The sequence below is a fragment of the Cryptomeria japonica genome, chromosome 9, assembly GCF_030272615.1.
Source record: "Cryptomeria japonica chromosome 9, Sugi_1.0, whole genome shotgun sequence".
Taxonomy (NCBI): domain Eukaryota; kingdom Viridiplantae; phylum Streptophyta; class Pinopsida; order Cupressales; family Cupressaceae; genus Cryptomeria; species Cryptomeria japonica.
The window spans coordinates 549,947,201-549,963,151 of NC_081413.1; the positions used below are offsets into that span (position 1 = coordinate 549,947,201).

Sequence of the window (15,951 nt, forward strand, 5' to 3'; positions counted from 1 at the left end):
TGTGGCATCACATGATTCATTGTTTTTTAGTGCTTAAGGATACATTTCATTCAATTATGGGAGTCATCATCACAAGAAAAACTTTAAAGCCACAATTATTGGTCTATTGTTGTAAAAAATATTGGGCATTAAATCAATAAGTGTGGGCATTAAATCAACAAATGCTATCACAACCATTGTAACATGCTCTACTAGGTCATTTCCCCTAATGGAGGTTGCAAATTAGGTTCAAAACTTGCAATGTGTGGAGGTGGAAACAAGCTAGGACATGGTTGATTATTTTACCAATTTCAATGCAAAATATATCAACTTGCACACTAATAAATGCATAAAAGACAAGCTAATTAAAGTGTACCCAAACCATAAGAAAAAAACACATAGATATGTGATATTCATGTGTTATATATGCTTGTGATACTTTCCTTTATTTGCTCTTTTCATTTTTATGCATTCCAAATAAATTTAATAAAAGGAAGCTATCCTTTTCTAAGGATTCAATAATAAATAGGACCTTCATAGACCACCTAGATTTTATAGTCAACCCTATTTACTTTCCAAATAAAACTAAATAAATAATCTTAAACTAGATTTTATATTTGTATATATATATGATAAATTTTTAATTATATTTCAATAAATCTATCTAATACAACCATACAACAATCACTTTACATCCTTTTATCCAATCGGCTCCGATCTTTAAAAATCTCCTCAAACCCTCCTTAAATTGCCGTTTTAATATTTTTTACTTCTGTATGTTACCGTTTAATAACCATTGTAATCTATTAGGATATTGTTACTACCTGCGTACGGATGGTCTAAGCGCGTGACCATATGCCAATATGGTTGGCTTTTAACACAGGAAGGTTTTTATTTTTTGAATTTTCATCTTATCATATATAATACTTATATATTTGGCACAAGTTTGAACCGTACTAAGCCAATTAAACGTTTACCCGTTGAATTTAATTTCTCGGTCTACTTTTCCAACACCAAAACCTTTGGGGAAAGTCAAGTTCTAGCTAGAATTTTTGAGCGCTGTAGAACCTGAAACTTTCCTTTGGCGAATTGTGTGGCGAATCTCTTATAAATTTGTTCAATGAATGCACAGGCGTTGCTTCTTCTTGGACTGTTTGCATTCACTGGATATTCCCTTTATGTACCCAGATTACTGGGAATTGATCCTAATGGTACTTCAATTTCATTTCTCGCCTTTCTCATTTCTTGAAAAACTGAAATTTTTTGTACTGTCATCACACACTTTGATTGGTATCTCTAATTCCATGTGCAACGGTGACATTCACACAGTAGTAACTTAATTGCAGAGAAAGAGTATTTTCAATCAACGAGAATTATGTGCAAAGATGGTTCAAAAACTTTTCCTCGCGACCGTCTCAACGACAACTTTTGTGATTGCACTGATGGTACAGATGAACCAGGTGAATATTGCGCTCAAAACCCTTATCATGCCATTCTTTTTTGGATCAATATAGCAATATTAAGTACCCAGAGTTTGGTTAAGCTGTAACAGTTGCCTCAATTAACGAAGGGAAGGGTAGGGTAGAAATACTAGTAACAATACCAAGGGTCTTGCTTTCATGTTGCATCTTGTTCTTATCAAAATTGAGCCCCAGACTACTTAGATCAACCATAATATTATTTGACTTTGGTAGCTTTTAGTAGAGAGTAATTTTCACCATGTAGTTTGTGTGAGTTTTTTCTGTAGTTGGAAAAATTGGTATAATCATAACCTGCTGAAGGTAGTCATACGAAGAAGCAAGCAAGCAATCAAGATTTTGTACAAAATCTATAATGATTAAGATTTGTTGTGAGCTAGGGCACCACTATACATAAGAGGATAGGGATCTAACGGAGACATAAAAAGGGAAAGATTTTGGGTTTAGGGTTTAGGTCCAACTCCAATCAACTATGTATTTTATGCTACTTGCAATGATAAACAATAATTAAGCATAAAAAACATTATAATGTAACTGTATTTGATTTGTTTTTTAAAATCTAAATCAAGAGTAGGATTAGAGAATGCATTATTCACAACTTTCCCAATTTCTGTGTGAACACAAACTTGTGACTGCAATACAGAAATGTAAGCCCTATAGCAGATCTAAAATGTGAGGGATAATGTGTGAGCCCAAGCCCTCAATATCTAGAGATAGCAATGTATAACATAAATTACTTTCTTTTAATGTTCGGGTCCTTGTATCTCCTTCAAGAGAGGCATGTATGGGTAGCAGTTACCAATTTCCAGGAATTCCAAGGCTGTGTGGTAATGTGGGGAGGAAGGTAGTGGCAATTTAGACAGATAAACAGCAACTCTTAAATAGAGCCCTACTGAAAAGCCTAGAATATTTGCGAAAATATGCAGGGTAGCTGTATATAGGTGTGCAAGGACAAGGCAAACTTCCTATAGATTATTACTGAATTGATCCAAAAAATTTGATATTTAAACTGTGTGTGTCTAAGAGAGCTAATAGATCAGGCAATAACGCGAGTAAGAACTGTAATCAAGATTGTTTGGGGTTGAAACATAATTTTGAAACTCATCCTGGGCAAAAAATTGGCAAGCTGTTTTGTGACTTGAACTCAGCCTCGGTAAAAAAAACTCAGCCTAAATTGCAATATGTTTTGGTGGTTTCTTTTGTTTGAAAATTTCCAGTTAATTTTTTTTCTTTTTTAAGAGATTTGGCTGGGTTTGACATCCAGTACTTGCAGATTTTGGAATATTCACAAGTCTTGTTTGTTAGGTTCGGCCATGTCTGTGAGTCAAGGCTGCAGACTCCCTAGTATGACTTAGAGTTGGATCCGTGAGTCCTTGCCCAGATCTCTGAGCCTTAGTACATTGGGTTGAAGTGACTTTCCTAGGTAAGGTTACATATGGAACTTGTAAGTTAATAAAGGACACACATAGCCATTATAATCCTAAAAAGTAGAAACCACCATCCCAAAAATATGGAAGCTACTCATGACCATAACCTAGAGCCCAAATTAAGGCCACAAGTGGCATCAATATCATGGATTTCAAAATAGCAATGATGCTCCTCTAAAATGTCACGTATTTTCTAAAATATCTGTAGTGCTGCTGCTAAGGCAGGTCGACTTTCATCACTGGTGTAGTCAGCGTACAATGTCTATCTGACTCTATTGTTATGTTCACTAATATTGGTTATTTGACTATGTATTGATTGTTTGTCATCTTCAGGTAGTTATAAGCATTGGTTGGTTGACGGTTGTGTTCCTCTTGGCAACCACCAAGTTCTTTAAATAGATTGTGTATCATCAAGGAACGTAGGATGATCTAGTGGGATCAACTCGATCCTTGGCTGGCCATCTATGGTCTTTCTTTTGTAATAATTTCATGTGTGAATAAAGATATATTTTACTCCTGTATCTAGTATGTATTGTCACCTCTATTATTAATTCATGTATTTAATTTATTAGATACAGCAGCAAACATTTGGTGTTGTTGCCTTAAAAGAAATTGGGTCAAATTTGAGCAATTCATGCCCTTAGATTCCAATAAAGGTGAGAAGAGGCCACAAGGTTGTCAAGACCATGAGATTAGGCTATCTTTAAGGATCATCTAGCAAACGGAATGAAGGAGAAGATTACAAGACACACTTGAGGAAAATATAATTGGACTCTTCACACAAGGAGAGTCTTCTCCATCGAAGCCACAAAATGTATCTTGAGGCGGTTATCAAAACCAACAAGGAGGGCAAAATCAAATACAATATGACTCCAAAGAACATCCTATAGTGCCGACAATGTAGTGAATGAGGACACATTGCAAAGAGATTGCAAGAACAAGCAGGACAAAGTGCAATTATTGTGCAAATGGTGTGTACTAGTTGACCATGAAGACACTTACTACTCGAAGCAAAAATGGTATTAATATGTTGGATGCGGAGGAAGAAGATGAGGCGGTCCTGGCAATCACCAGAGCACATACAAAGAAGGCAATATACCCAAACTCTTGCATGGAGAGAAAATGACCCTGATAAGCTAAAGTAGAAGTAGAATGAGCAGTGGTGAAGGAATGAAGAATTTCCAATGAAATTGCAAGTACATCATTGCGATCCGAGTCAAAAGAATATAGTATGACAGGTGCTACAAATAACCATACCAATCAAGGTGACAAACATTCTTCAAACCATGCCACAACTGAGAGTGGCAATTACTGTAATGTCCCCTTCTAGGAGGCTGCCAATTCTCAATGACTAACATGCATCACTATGCATTATTATGCCTTAAACTAATTAATTAAACTAAAGAATCATATTTATTCATAATATAATTTGATATTGGCTATATTCAAGCCCTAATTCTTAGTTCCCTTTTCTAATCCTCAACCTTGATGGGGGTTACTTGTCTTGGGCGCAATGACACCACCTCCATAATGAAGCTCATATTTCAGGAACACCATTCCATTCACCCTTGGGGCTTTAGGGATGGATTTACTCCTCTCCTTAGGGGGAAAAGAATTTGGCTCTGACTATATTAATATCTCACCATACTATGAACATATGTTCATACATTAATGGAATTAGCTATTACCCTCATCATCAAGCAGGGGTAACTCTACACTTGGAGTAATTTGCTGTCCAAGGACCTTTTAAAGTTGGGATACTCGAAAAAAACTATGAATTTTTCTGTTTTGGGGCAATTCTAACTCGTGCTACCTCGCCTATTTTTCTTAGGATCTTGTAAGGTCCATAAATTGGGGCTTTAGTTTGATAGAAGACTACTTATATGGTTGTAGCCTTAAGAAGACCAAATCTCCAACTTCAAATGTTCTTTCGGTACGTTTTCAATCGACATAGATCTTTTTTTTGGGCATGGTGAAGATTGTCCTTGAGAGTATTCATGATATCTACATTTTGCTACACAAAATCTTTGGCTCCTACTACCTTGCTTTCTTTGAGAGCCAAACTCCCAATTTGAAGTTGTCTCATAACTGTATAAAGCTTTGAATGGGCTCATCCCAATTGGCAAGTGGTGAGTTGTATTGTAGCAATATTTACCAAGATGCAACCGTTTCAACCATGCGTTTTGTTGGCCGGTGACATAATTCCTTAGGTATCCCTCTTTCCATTTGTTAACAATCTTTGTTTGACCATCGGTTTGAGGATGGTAACTTGTATTGGGTGTCAGTTCAGTTCCTGCCAAAATAGGCTAAGAAATCGGCTATCTTTGTGACTAATTATGTTTTTTGGTAAACCATGTAATTTGAACTCTTCTTTGAAGAAAACTTCAGCCACTTGTAGTGCCCTATATTTTGTGGATATGGCCATAAAATGAACATACTTGGTTAACCAAACCACTACTACATATATACATGTTATTTGTGAGGATCCGGTAATTACTGAGAGGGGGGGGGGGGGTGAATCAGTAATTACAATAAACTTTTAAACTTTAACAATCACCAAAAATTTCTTTCAAAACAACTCATAAACAAGTAATAACTGAAATCATACCGTTGATTAGATTTATCAAACTGTTCTTCTAAGTGTCAATCAACATGCATGCAATAGAAAGATACCAACTTAACAAATAAGAAATCAATCAACACATGAACACCAGGATTTTCACGTGGAAACCCAAATGGGAAAAACCACGGTGGGAATTGGTATCCACAAGATTTTTGCACTCTTTTGGAATGCGCCTTGTTAGGAGCCTAGCCTGGTTAGGAGCTTACAAATATGCCTGGTTAGGAGTAGACCCTGTTAGGAGTCCCCCGGTTAAGGGATTTACCTTAGTCCTGTTAGGAGCTTTACTCTGTTAGGAGTAACCTTGTGAAAGGATTTAGAACCCAAGCTAATGAGTCACCCGGTGAAGCGATTTATACAATCAGGTCTGTCAGGACCTACCTGGTTAAGGGATTTTGAGTCTACTGCATCTGTTAGGGAACAACAGATGTATGATCTGAAAATAGCACTCTCTGCTTGCTTGTACAGATCCTTTTCTGCTCCAATCTGCTTCTCTTTTGCAGACACACATACTGGTTAAGCCACACACTTTTCTTTTGATCATTGATGCAGTAAATCATCACAGACTTACCCTAAATAGACTTTACAACTTAGTCGGTTACAAAACCCTAACCTCATACTAAGATTTACATCATACATCATCACAAATCTTCATATGGATGATTACAACAAATTTCAAATCAATTACAGCTGTTGAATGATCACCGCACATCGATCTGATACACTTTCAAACCCTTAGCTCATTCTACTAAGCACTTCGCTCATTCCCAAGGAATTCGCTCTTTGTACGTGCCAAAACAACATCTTATCACTTCACGCGGATTCGGCCACGTCATCACCATCTTACAAACATAATGTAATACACCGCCAAAGGTGCAAATACCTTTGCTCGCTTCATATCTGCTGCTGCCATCTTTGTTTATCTCATCGTAGCTGCTCCCCCTGAGGAGTAGCCCACTTCACATCATTCCAAAATTGAAAGATATTCAATGAATTCACCGGATTGATGCATCACCAACATCTTAGTTGATCTTTTGCAGGGGTACAACCCCTAATCTACCTTTGAGATATTCAAAGGTTGTCTTAGGCAAAGGTTTAGTGAATATACTAACTGCTCTTTGCTAGACACATACTCCATTTTTACTTCTCCTGTACTCTTTCCCTTAGAAAGTGATACTTCAACTCAATGTGCTTTGTTTTTGTATGTAATACAAGATTTTTTGAAATATTAATAGCACTAGTGTTATCACAATGAATAGTCACCGGTTCAGACATGTCTTCCTTAAAACCTTCCAAAATATGTCTCATCCATATAGCCTGAGTACAATTCATTGATGCTGCCACATATTCTGCTTCAGCTGTAGATTGTGAAATACAAGATTGTTTCTTGCTTATCCAAGTCACCAATCTTTCTCCTAAAAAGAAAGCTCCACCAGTTGTGCTTTTTCGGTCATCAACATTTCCAGCCTAGTCTGCATTTAGTGAAAATTTTTAAAGAAAAATTATCATTGTAAGGATACCACAAACCATAATCAATTGTTCCTTTCAAATACCTGAATATCCTTTTTACCGCTGCCATGTGTGTCTCCTTAGGATCTTTCTGAAATCTTGCAAGCAATCCAATAACATGTGCAATGTCCGGTCTACTGTGAACAACATAATGCAACTTTCCAATCATAGACCTGTATTCTTACTCATCCATAGACGGTGAATCATCTTGTTTTGACAATTTACAGCCTGTCACCATCAGAGTACCAACCGGTTTACAATCTTCCATGCCAAAAGTTTTCAAGACTTCTTTTACATACTTAGTCTGAAAGATAAATATTCCATTCTCCAGTTGTTGAATCTGTAAACCAATAAAGAATTTAATCTCACTGATAAGAGACATCTCAAATTCTTTCTTCATTTCATCTGCAAAGACACACAATCAGTCTTCAAATATATGTTACTGTCTTCACTGGTTCTCCGAAATCCTATCTTGATCAGATGTGCATGCAATCTTTCAAACCATGCTCTGGGAGCTTGCTTCAATCCATATAGTGCCTTGTGTAGTTTGCAAACAATATTTTCATCTTCACTCAATGCAAAACCAGCCAGTTGTTCTATATATACTTCTTCTTCTAGGATACCATTCAGAATAGCTGATTTAACATCCATCTGATATACCTTAAATCCTTTAAAAGCAGCAAAGGCAACCAACATTCTAACATCTTCAAGTCTTGCCACTGGTGCAAAGGTTTCACCATAGTCTTCACCTTCTTCTTGTGCATACCCTTTGCAAACCAACCTCACCTTGTTTCTAACAACTTCACCATCCTCATTAAGTTTGTTTCTGAATACCCATTTTTTCCCAATAACATTTTTGTCTTCCCGTCTAGGAACAAGAGACCATGTATTGTTCTTCTCAATCTGGTCAAGTTCTTCATTCATTGCATTCAACCAGTTTTCATCTTTCAAAGCTTCTCTAACAATCTTCGGCTCAATAGTTGAAATCAGACAAGAATTCTCTCTGATTTTTCTTCTTGTCTACACACCAGCATTCTTGTCACCTATAATCTGGTGTTCTGAATGATTTAGCCTTACATATCTTGGGATTACCGTTTCCGGTGTAATGCTTTCTGCTTCATGTTCATCATCTTCTTCATCGCTTACCGGTTGAGCTCCTATTTCTGCATTGTTCTGCTCATCTTCCTTTTGTATTTTCGGTTCAATATACACAAATTTTTCTTTATCATCAGCAGGCTCAGATCTACTGGACTCATCAGGTTTGTCAGAAAATTCATCAATTTTAACATTCACACTCTCAACTATTTTCTTTGTCCTTTTATTATAACATTTGAATGCTTTACTCTTGGTAGAATATCCAAGAAAAATCCCTTCATCACTCTTCGCATCAAATTTTCCAGTAAAATCATCTCTCTTAATAAAACATCTACTACCAAAAACTTTAAAGTAGCTGACATTAGGAGTCTTACCATGCAAAAGTTCATAAGGTGTTTTATCATTACCTTTCTTCACAAGAACCCGATTCAAAATATAAACAACAGTGCTAACTGCTTCTCTCCAAAACATTTTTGGAACATCTCCTTGTATCAACATTGTTCTAGCAGCTTCCACTATTGTTCTGTTTCTCCTCTCTGCAATACCATTCTGTTGTGGAGTCTTAGGTGCTGACATCTGTCTCTTTATTCCATGTTCTTCACAATACCTAGTAAACTCATTAGAAGTAAATTCTCCACCCTGGTCAGATCTTAAGCACTTCAGATTCTTGCCGGTTTCCATTTCAACTGGGGCTTTAAAGATCTTGAATTTGTTGAATGCCTCTAATTTCTCCTTCAAGAAAGTTACCCACATCATCCTTGAAAAATCATCAATGAAAATCATAAAATACTTATCACCATAAAAACTTCTAGTCCTCACAGGACCACATAGATCAGTATGCACCAAATCAAGAATATTCTTTGAAGAAAAAGATTTACTCTTAAATGATGTCGAAGTCATCTTACCCATCTGACAATCTTTGCATAACACATTATCCGGTTTAACAAGTTGGGGCATACCTCTCACCATACTTGATTTGCCGACCTTTATCAAATTATCAAAGTTGACATGACAAAACCTTTTGTGCCACAACCAACTATCTTCAATTTTAGCCACCAAACAACTATTCACATTAGCATTTAGATGAAAAAGGTTAGCTCTAGTCTATTTACTAGTAGCAATCAAATCTCCATTGCATCTCATGATCCCGCACACTCCTTTTTTAAACTCAAGGTGATATCCTTTATCATTTAATTGTCCAACACTCAGCAAGTTATGTTTTAAACCTTCAATCAAATAAATATCATCTGCATTACTCTTACCATTCAGTGAAATAGATCCTTTACCTTTTACCATGCAGGGTGAGTTATAACCAAATCTTTCCACACCGCCATCAAACTCCTCAAGGGATATGAATTTGTTCTTATCACCGGTCATGTGATGTGAACAACCATTGTCTATTATCCACTCGTCACTAGAGTCAAACTGAGATACCAAAGCCTTTTCATCAGTCAGATCTTCCTTCACAGCAACAAAGACAATTTCCTCATTGTCCTCTTACTCAGATTCCTCATCTATCACTCCTTCATCAACTGCAACTTAGCATTGTTTCTTCTCTTTTCCTTTATATTTCCTAAACTTCTCCTTTCTATCACTGTTAGGGAAATTTGCAGCAATATGTCCAATCTTATTGTAAGAGAAACACTGAAGAGGTAGTTTACCTTTATATTTACCAGTGCCCTCTTGGAAGTCTCTTAGCCAGAAGAGGTTCAAACTCCATCAAGTTGTCTTCATCATCATTATCTCCTCTGCTACCACCATGACTAGATCTGCAATCATAACTGTGACATACATCTTTCCCTTTTCTCACAGGTGTACCTGTTACAGATGCTTTAAAAGCTGATTCATATGTCTTAGAAATACTGTTATCAAAACTATTTAATTCAAATGCAGTTAGTTTACCAATACGAGAATCAACAATGACCTTATCGCTACTTACTAACCTTAATCCTTGAATAGCAGAAACTTTGATTGCATAGGCAGGTAAAAGAGTTCTATGCATCTTACTTACAACAGTGTCATTTTCAATCTTTCCTCCAACACTTTTAATACCACCGACAACCTCTTTAATCCTTTGTCCATACTGAGCTATATTTTCACCTTCTACCATTTTCATATCATCAAATTTACCTCTAAGACTCTCTTCCTTAGCTTTTTGAACATGTTTATCACCACCATAGATTAGTTCTAATTTCTCCCAAACTTAAAATGCAGTTTCTAATCCATGTACATCAATGTATACAGTATCAGACAGTGCACTTACAATGGCTTCCAGTGCTTGATTGTTTTCCTTTTGCTCCTTAAGCTGATTTTATTTAGAGGACTGGTAGGGGGTACATATTCAGTAGTAACATGTTGCCAAAACTGAGAACCCATACCTTTGATATAAATCTTCATTTTGTCTTTCCACATCGTGTAGTTGCCTTTAGTAAACTTTGGACCCTCCTTTATCATTTTCCTTCGGATCTTTTCCTCAAGCGGTTAAGCTTCTGCACACAGAGGACCAACGCTCTCATACCAATTGTTATTTGTGAGGATCCGGTAATTATTGAGAGGGGGGGTGAATCAGTAATTACAATAAACTTTAAAACTTTAACAATTACCAAAAACTTCTTTCAAAACAACTCATAAACAGTACTGGTAATAACTGAAATCATACTGCTGATCAGATTTATCAAAGTGTTCTTCTAAGTGTTCATCAACATGCATGCAATAGAAAGACATCAACTTAACACATAAGAAATCAATCAACACATGAACACCAGGATTTTCACGTGGAAACCCAAATGGGAAAAACCATGATGGGAATTGGTACCCACAAGATCTTTGCACTCTTTCGGAATGCGCCCTGTTAGGAGCCTAGCCCAGTTAGGAGCTTACAAATATGCCCGGTTAGGAGCAGACCCTGTTAGGAGTCCCCCAATTAAGGGATTTACCTCAGCCCTGTTAGGAGCTTTACTTTGTTAGGAGTAACCTTGTGAAAGGATTTAGAACCCAAGCTAATGAGTCACCCGGTGAAGGGATTTATACAATCAGGCCTGTCAGGACCTACCCGATTAAGGGATTTTGAGTCTGCTACAACTGTTAAGGAACAACAGATGTATGATCTAAAAATAGCACTCTCTACTTGCTTGTACAGATCCTTTTCTGCTCCAATCTGCTTTTCTCTTGTAGACACACACATTGGTTCGGCCACACTCTCTTCTTTTGATCACCGACACAATAATCATCACAGACTTACCCTAAATAGACTTTACAACTTAGTCGGTTACAAAAGCCTAACCTCATACTAAGATTTACATCATAGATCATCACAGATCTTCATATGTATGATTACAACAAATTACAAATCAATTACAACCGTTGAATGATCACCACACATCGATGTGATACACTTTCAAACCCTTAGCTCATTCTACTAAGCACTTCACTCATTCCCAAGAAATTCACTCTTTGTATGCACCAAAACAACATCTTATCACTTCACGTGGATTCAGCCACGTCATCACCATCTTACAAACATAATGTAATACACTGCCGAACTCAAAATCATTACCGGTTATAAGATTTGAATATCGGCTCTTAAACCCTACTAATACCCTACAAAAAATACATCAGTCAATCACAAACATGACTTCCAATAGCCAAAACATGATGCGGTTCCGATCATAACCTCATTACAATGCTACAAACACATATTCCAAACCGCAACACCAAAGTCCTCATCAATCTCTAGATCCAATTACTTAAGCATAACACAGTTTCACTTTTATTGGTTAAAGTCTTGTTTGCCAGTTAACTGTTAAATCCATTCCATAGCTTTCCGGTCAATCATAGACGACTTAGATAACATGATAGAACAATGTAACCATAGTTGCCATCAATGACAACACAAATTGATCATCAAGTCATCAAACAACATCTCAACTATATTATCACCAACAGTCCTTATACCGGTTCATCAATATTATCAACAGTTATGCCAATATCCATTCACATTATCAGTTATGCCAATATGCCAACAATACAATCTTTACCTTGAACTTTAGGAAGCCCTGTTATGAAATCCATAGAGATACTATCCCATTTCTGATTTGGTATGGGGGAAGAGGTTGCAGGAGGCTGGTTGGATGTGTTTGCTCAGTTTTGTTCTTTTGACATGACATGCACTCGTGGACATGTTTAAGCACATCTTTTTTAAGTCCCTTCCAGGAATACCTTTCTCTCACTTGTTTATATGTTTTGAAATAACCTTGGTGTCCGGCTAGGGGATTATCATGGTTTTCCTTAGTGATTTTTGTTTTCATCTTTGAAACTGGTGTAAGATATATTCTGTTTTTGTAAAGGATAAGCTCCTTCACTACCTTACATTCTTCATCTTGTATGTTCTCCTCAAGGATATCATTTGCATGTGAGTCCTTGACATATTTTGCAATAATGGAGTTCTTCCAATTCGCTGTAATATTTGTTATGGTGCACAAGTAGGGCTTACGAGACAATACATCTGCTACAATATTGTTTTTTCCCTTCACATATTCTTTATAAAAGCTATAAGCCTATAGTTTGCTAACCCACTTTTGTTGACAATCATTTTGATCCCTTTGAATTAGGAAGAATTGCAAACTGTTGTGATCTATTTTAACCACAAATTTTCCACAAACCAAGTATTGCCTAAATTTGGCCAATGCATGCATAATAGCCAACATTTCTGTATCATAAATAGAGTAGACTTTCAGTGGTAGTGAGTATGCGACTTTCAAAGGCAATTGGATGTTTATTTTGCATTAGAACTGCTCAAATGCCCTCCTCGAATGTATCACATTCGAATTGAAATGGTATAGTAAAATCGGGAATGGCAAGAACAGGACAAGAACTCATTATCTCTTTTGGAGTCTCAAAGGCTTGTTGGGCTACATCATTCCAAGCAAACACTCCGTTTTTGGTTAAGTTTGTGAGGGGGGCTATAATCTTTGAAAATCCCTTTACAAATCTTCTGTAATAGCTACATAAATCCACAAATCCCCTTAAATGAGTTGGGGTTCTTGGTTTGGGCCATTCTTTAATAGCCTTGATTCTCTCTTCATCCAGACTCACTCCCTATGCATTGATTTTATGACTAAGATAAAGAATCTTCTCTAAACCAAATTCACATTTTGAAGCTTTAGCATATAATGATTCTTGCTCAAGAATCCGTAAGACTTCATCAATATGTTTAAGGTGCTTCTTCCATGTTTTGCTATAGATTAATATGTCATCAAAGAATATTAATAGGAATTTCCTCAATTGTTTCCTGAAGGTATGGTTCATACATGATTGGAATGTAGCAGGGGCATTGGTCAATCCAAAGGGAAGAACTAAGAATTCGAAATGTCCATAATGGCATCTGAAAGCTATTTTTGGAATGTCTTGTTCTCTCATTCTTATTTGGTGATAACCCAACTGCAAATCAATCTTGGAGAAGTATTTGGCTCTGTGAAGTTCATCCAACCTAGGGATAGGATAATGGTTCTTTATAGTTTCTTGTTCAAAGTCTTATAATTTTTACACATTCTCATTGTTCCATCCTTTTTTATTAACAAGCACTATTGATGATGCAAAAGGGCTTGAACTTGGTTGAATATGACCCATTTCTAGAAGTTCTTTGATGGTTTTCTCTATCTCCTCTTTATATTTTTGGGGATGTCTATAGGGGTAGTAATCACTAGCTTTGCTCCCTTTTTTAATTCTATAATGTGCTCACATCCTCTTTTGGGGGGTAAAACCGTTGGAATGTTGTCAAATACCTTTCTATGCTTTTTAAGGATGGGTTGAATATCTATGTGTATGGCTCGTTCTTGTGTAGTGGATTTGTCAAGGACCATACATTGGGCAGCCCATTTTCCTTGCCCCACGCCTAACAATTCTTTCCAATCTTTTGCAAGAAACTACCTTTGGGGATCTATTAGGTAAACCCTTCAATGCAATTTCTTTCCCCCCATGCTGAAAGCATATTGTCAAATTGGGGAGGTCAAACATGAAACATCCCAAGGAGTGTATCCAAGGAGTGCCCAGTATTACATGAACATCCAAGGGTACCACATACAAATCTTCTTTAATGGAATGTTTCTCTAAGATCATTTCTAGTTGGGGAACTATTTTGGTGCATTCAACCATATCTTTGGTAGTGGTTGCTGCTGTAAACCCCTTAAAGTCCTCAGTTTTCAAAATCCTTCTCGCCACTAATCTTTCATCTATGATATTTTGGGATGCCCCACTATCCACAAGGGTGACAACTCTTTGCACATTGAGTGTACTTCTAATGCAGAATGGATGATGTTTCGAGGTTTGAGTAATTGTGGCTAAGGTTACATGCTCATCATCTTCAGACCTAGCTTTCTTGTTAGCATTTTCCTTAATTTCTTCATCGGTGGCTGCCTCTATATTTTGGGCTTGACCCCTCTTGACTCATTTATGTCCTGGTTCCCATTTTCCCTTGCAGCTGTAATATAGCTTTTCCTCCTTATGACAAAAATTGTTAGGTCTCGGAGACAAGTGAGAGGGGGGAGGGCGGGTGAATCAGTTGTCTAATAAATTCAAACCGAAAACAACTTAACCAAACTTAATGCTTAATACCGGTAAACCAAAACTTTATGCCGGTAGACAGTTTATCAGTTAATTGTAGTACCGGTAAAGATTAATGCATGAAACAGAAAGGCAATAACATCCACAACACATAACACCAATATTTGTACGTGGAAACCCTGTAAGGGGAAAAACCACGGTGGAAAACCTTACCCACAATCAGATGATACTACTGCAGATAGTAAGTGTATACAAATGGGTCTGCACATGCAGAAAGGCCAAGCGCCTATAGCTCACTGCTCAATCACAAAATGAGAGTCACACTGACTATAATTGGATGATTAAATCCAATGATAATGTACTGCTTAAAATAGCATCTCCATATGCTGGATTCAGTACCGGTTTAGATCTGATATGCCTTCTTCAAACCTTCCTTCAATCTTGAATGATGTCTGCGTGTATGGCTCTGCTGATATTCGCATATACCGAATTACAATCCTTTTCCCAATCGCATATTGATCTTACAAATGAGATCTTACATTTATACCATAACCTAAGACCAATTAAGTAGGTCGGCTCACTAAAAGATATTACAATAAAATCAATTACAAATAAAACAATATCCGATGCATGATGTCGGCTCAATGCATTTACAATAACAACAAAATCATCTCCTTGACGTGCCGTGCTGATCTGGAATAGATAAGCCTGCCGGTGTATATCCTGGACCTATTTTGCCGGTAACAACAAATATGCAAACTCGAATAAACCAATGAACAAATCACCAACACAAAGTGTCCGAACGATGTCTTCGACATAATCAAGTAGTCTTTAGGTCTTTTCAAGTGCCGGTGATCAATATATCCTGCCGGTGAACCAAATACCAGTGACTGTGCATAAATCACTTGCTTGCCGGTGAACATAACCAATTCTCCAAGTGCTGATAGGTATTGATAAGTGTTGACATCAATGACAAAACCATATCAACATATCCAAAATACCAACAGTGCCCACGTTCCCAAGGTTCCTTTCATTTGTAGCCTAGGTTCCTTTCCTGGAGCTCATCATGTTCTTCCTTGGTAGGGAAAGTTTTGTGAACTCCGTCTTTCTTGTGGAAAGGTTTGCTATGGCTGTTTGTGGGTTTGTTACTTGCTGATGTAATTTCCAGTCTCAAGGCTTTTTCAATGGCATCTTCAAGAGTTACTGGATTAAGAGCACTTACTAATCCTCTTAGTGAATCTTTTAATCCTTCCACAAATAGACAAGTGAACCTATCTTCATC

General features: G+C 37.0%; 1 protein-coding gene across 1 annotated transcript in view; it reads left to right on the plus strand.

Moving 5' to 3' along the window:
* The first annotated feature begins 912 nt into the window (after positions 1-912).
* Positions 913-15,951, plus strand: part of LOC131060976 (glucosidase 2 subunit beta) — an 82,984-nt gene continuing 67,945 nt past the window's right edge. The window contains exons 1-2 of the mRNA XM_057994470.2: positions 913-1,190; positions 1,326-1,439. Coding sequence (XP_057850453.2) covers positions 1,100-1,190; positions 1,326-1,439 — 205 coding nt within the window. The 5' untranslated portion in view covers positions 913-1,099. The remainder of the gene's footprint in view (positions 1,191-1,325; positions 1,440-15,951) is intronic.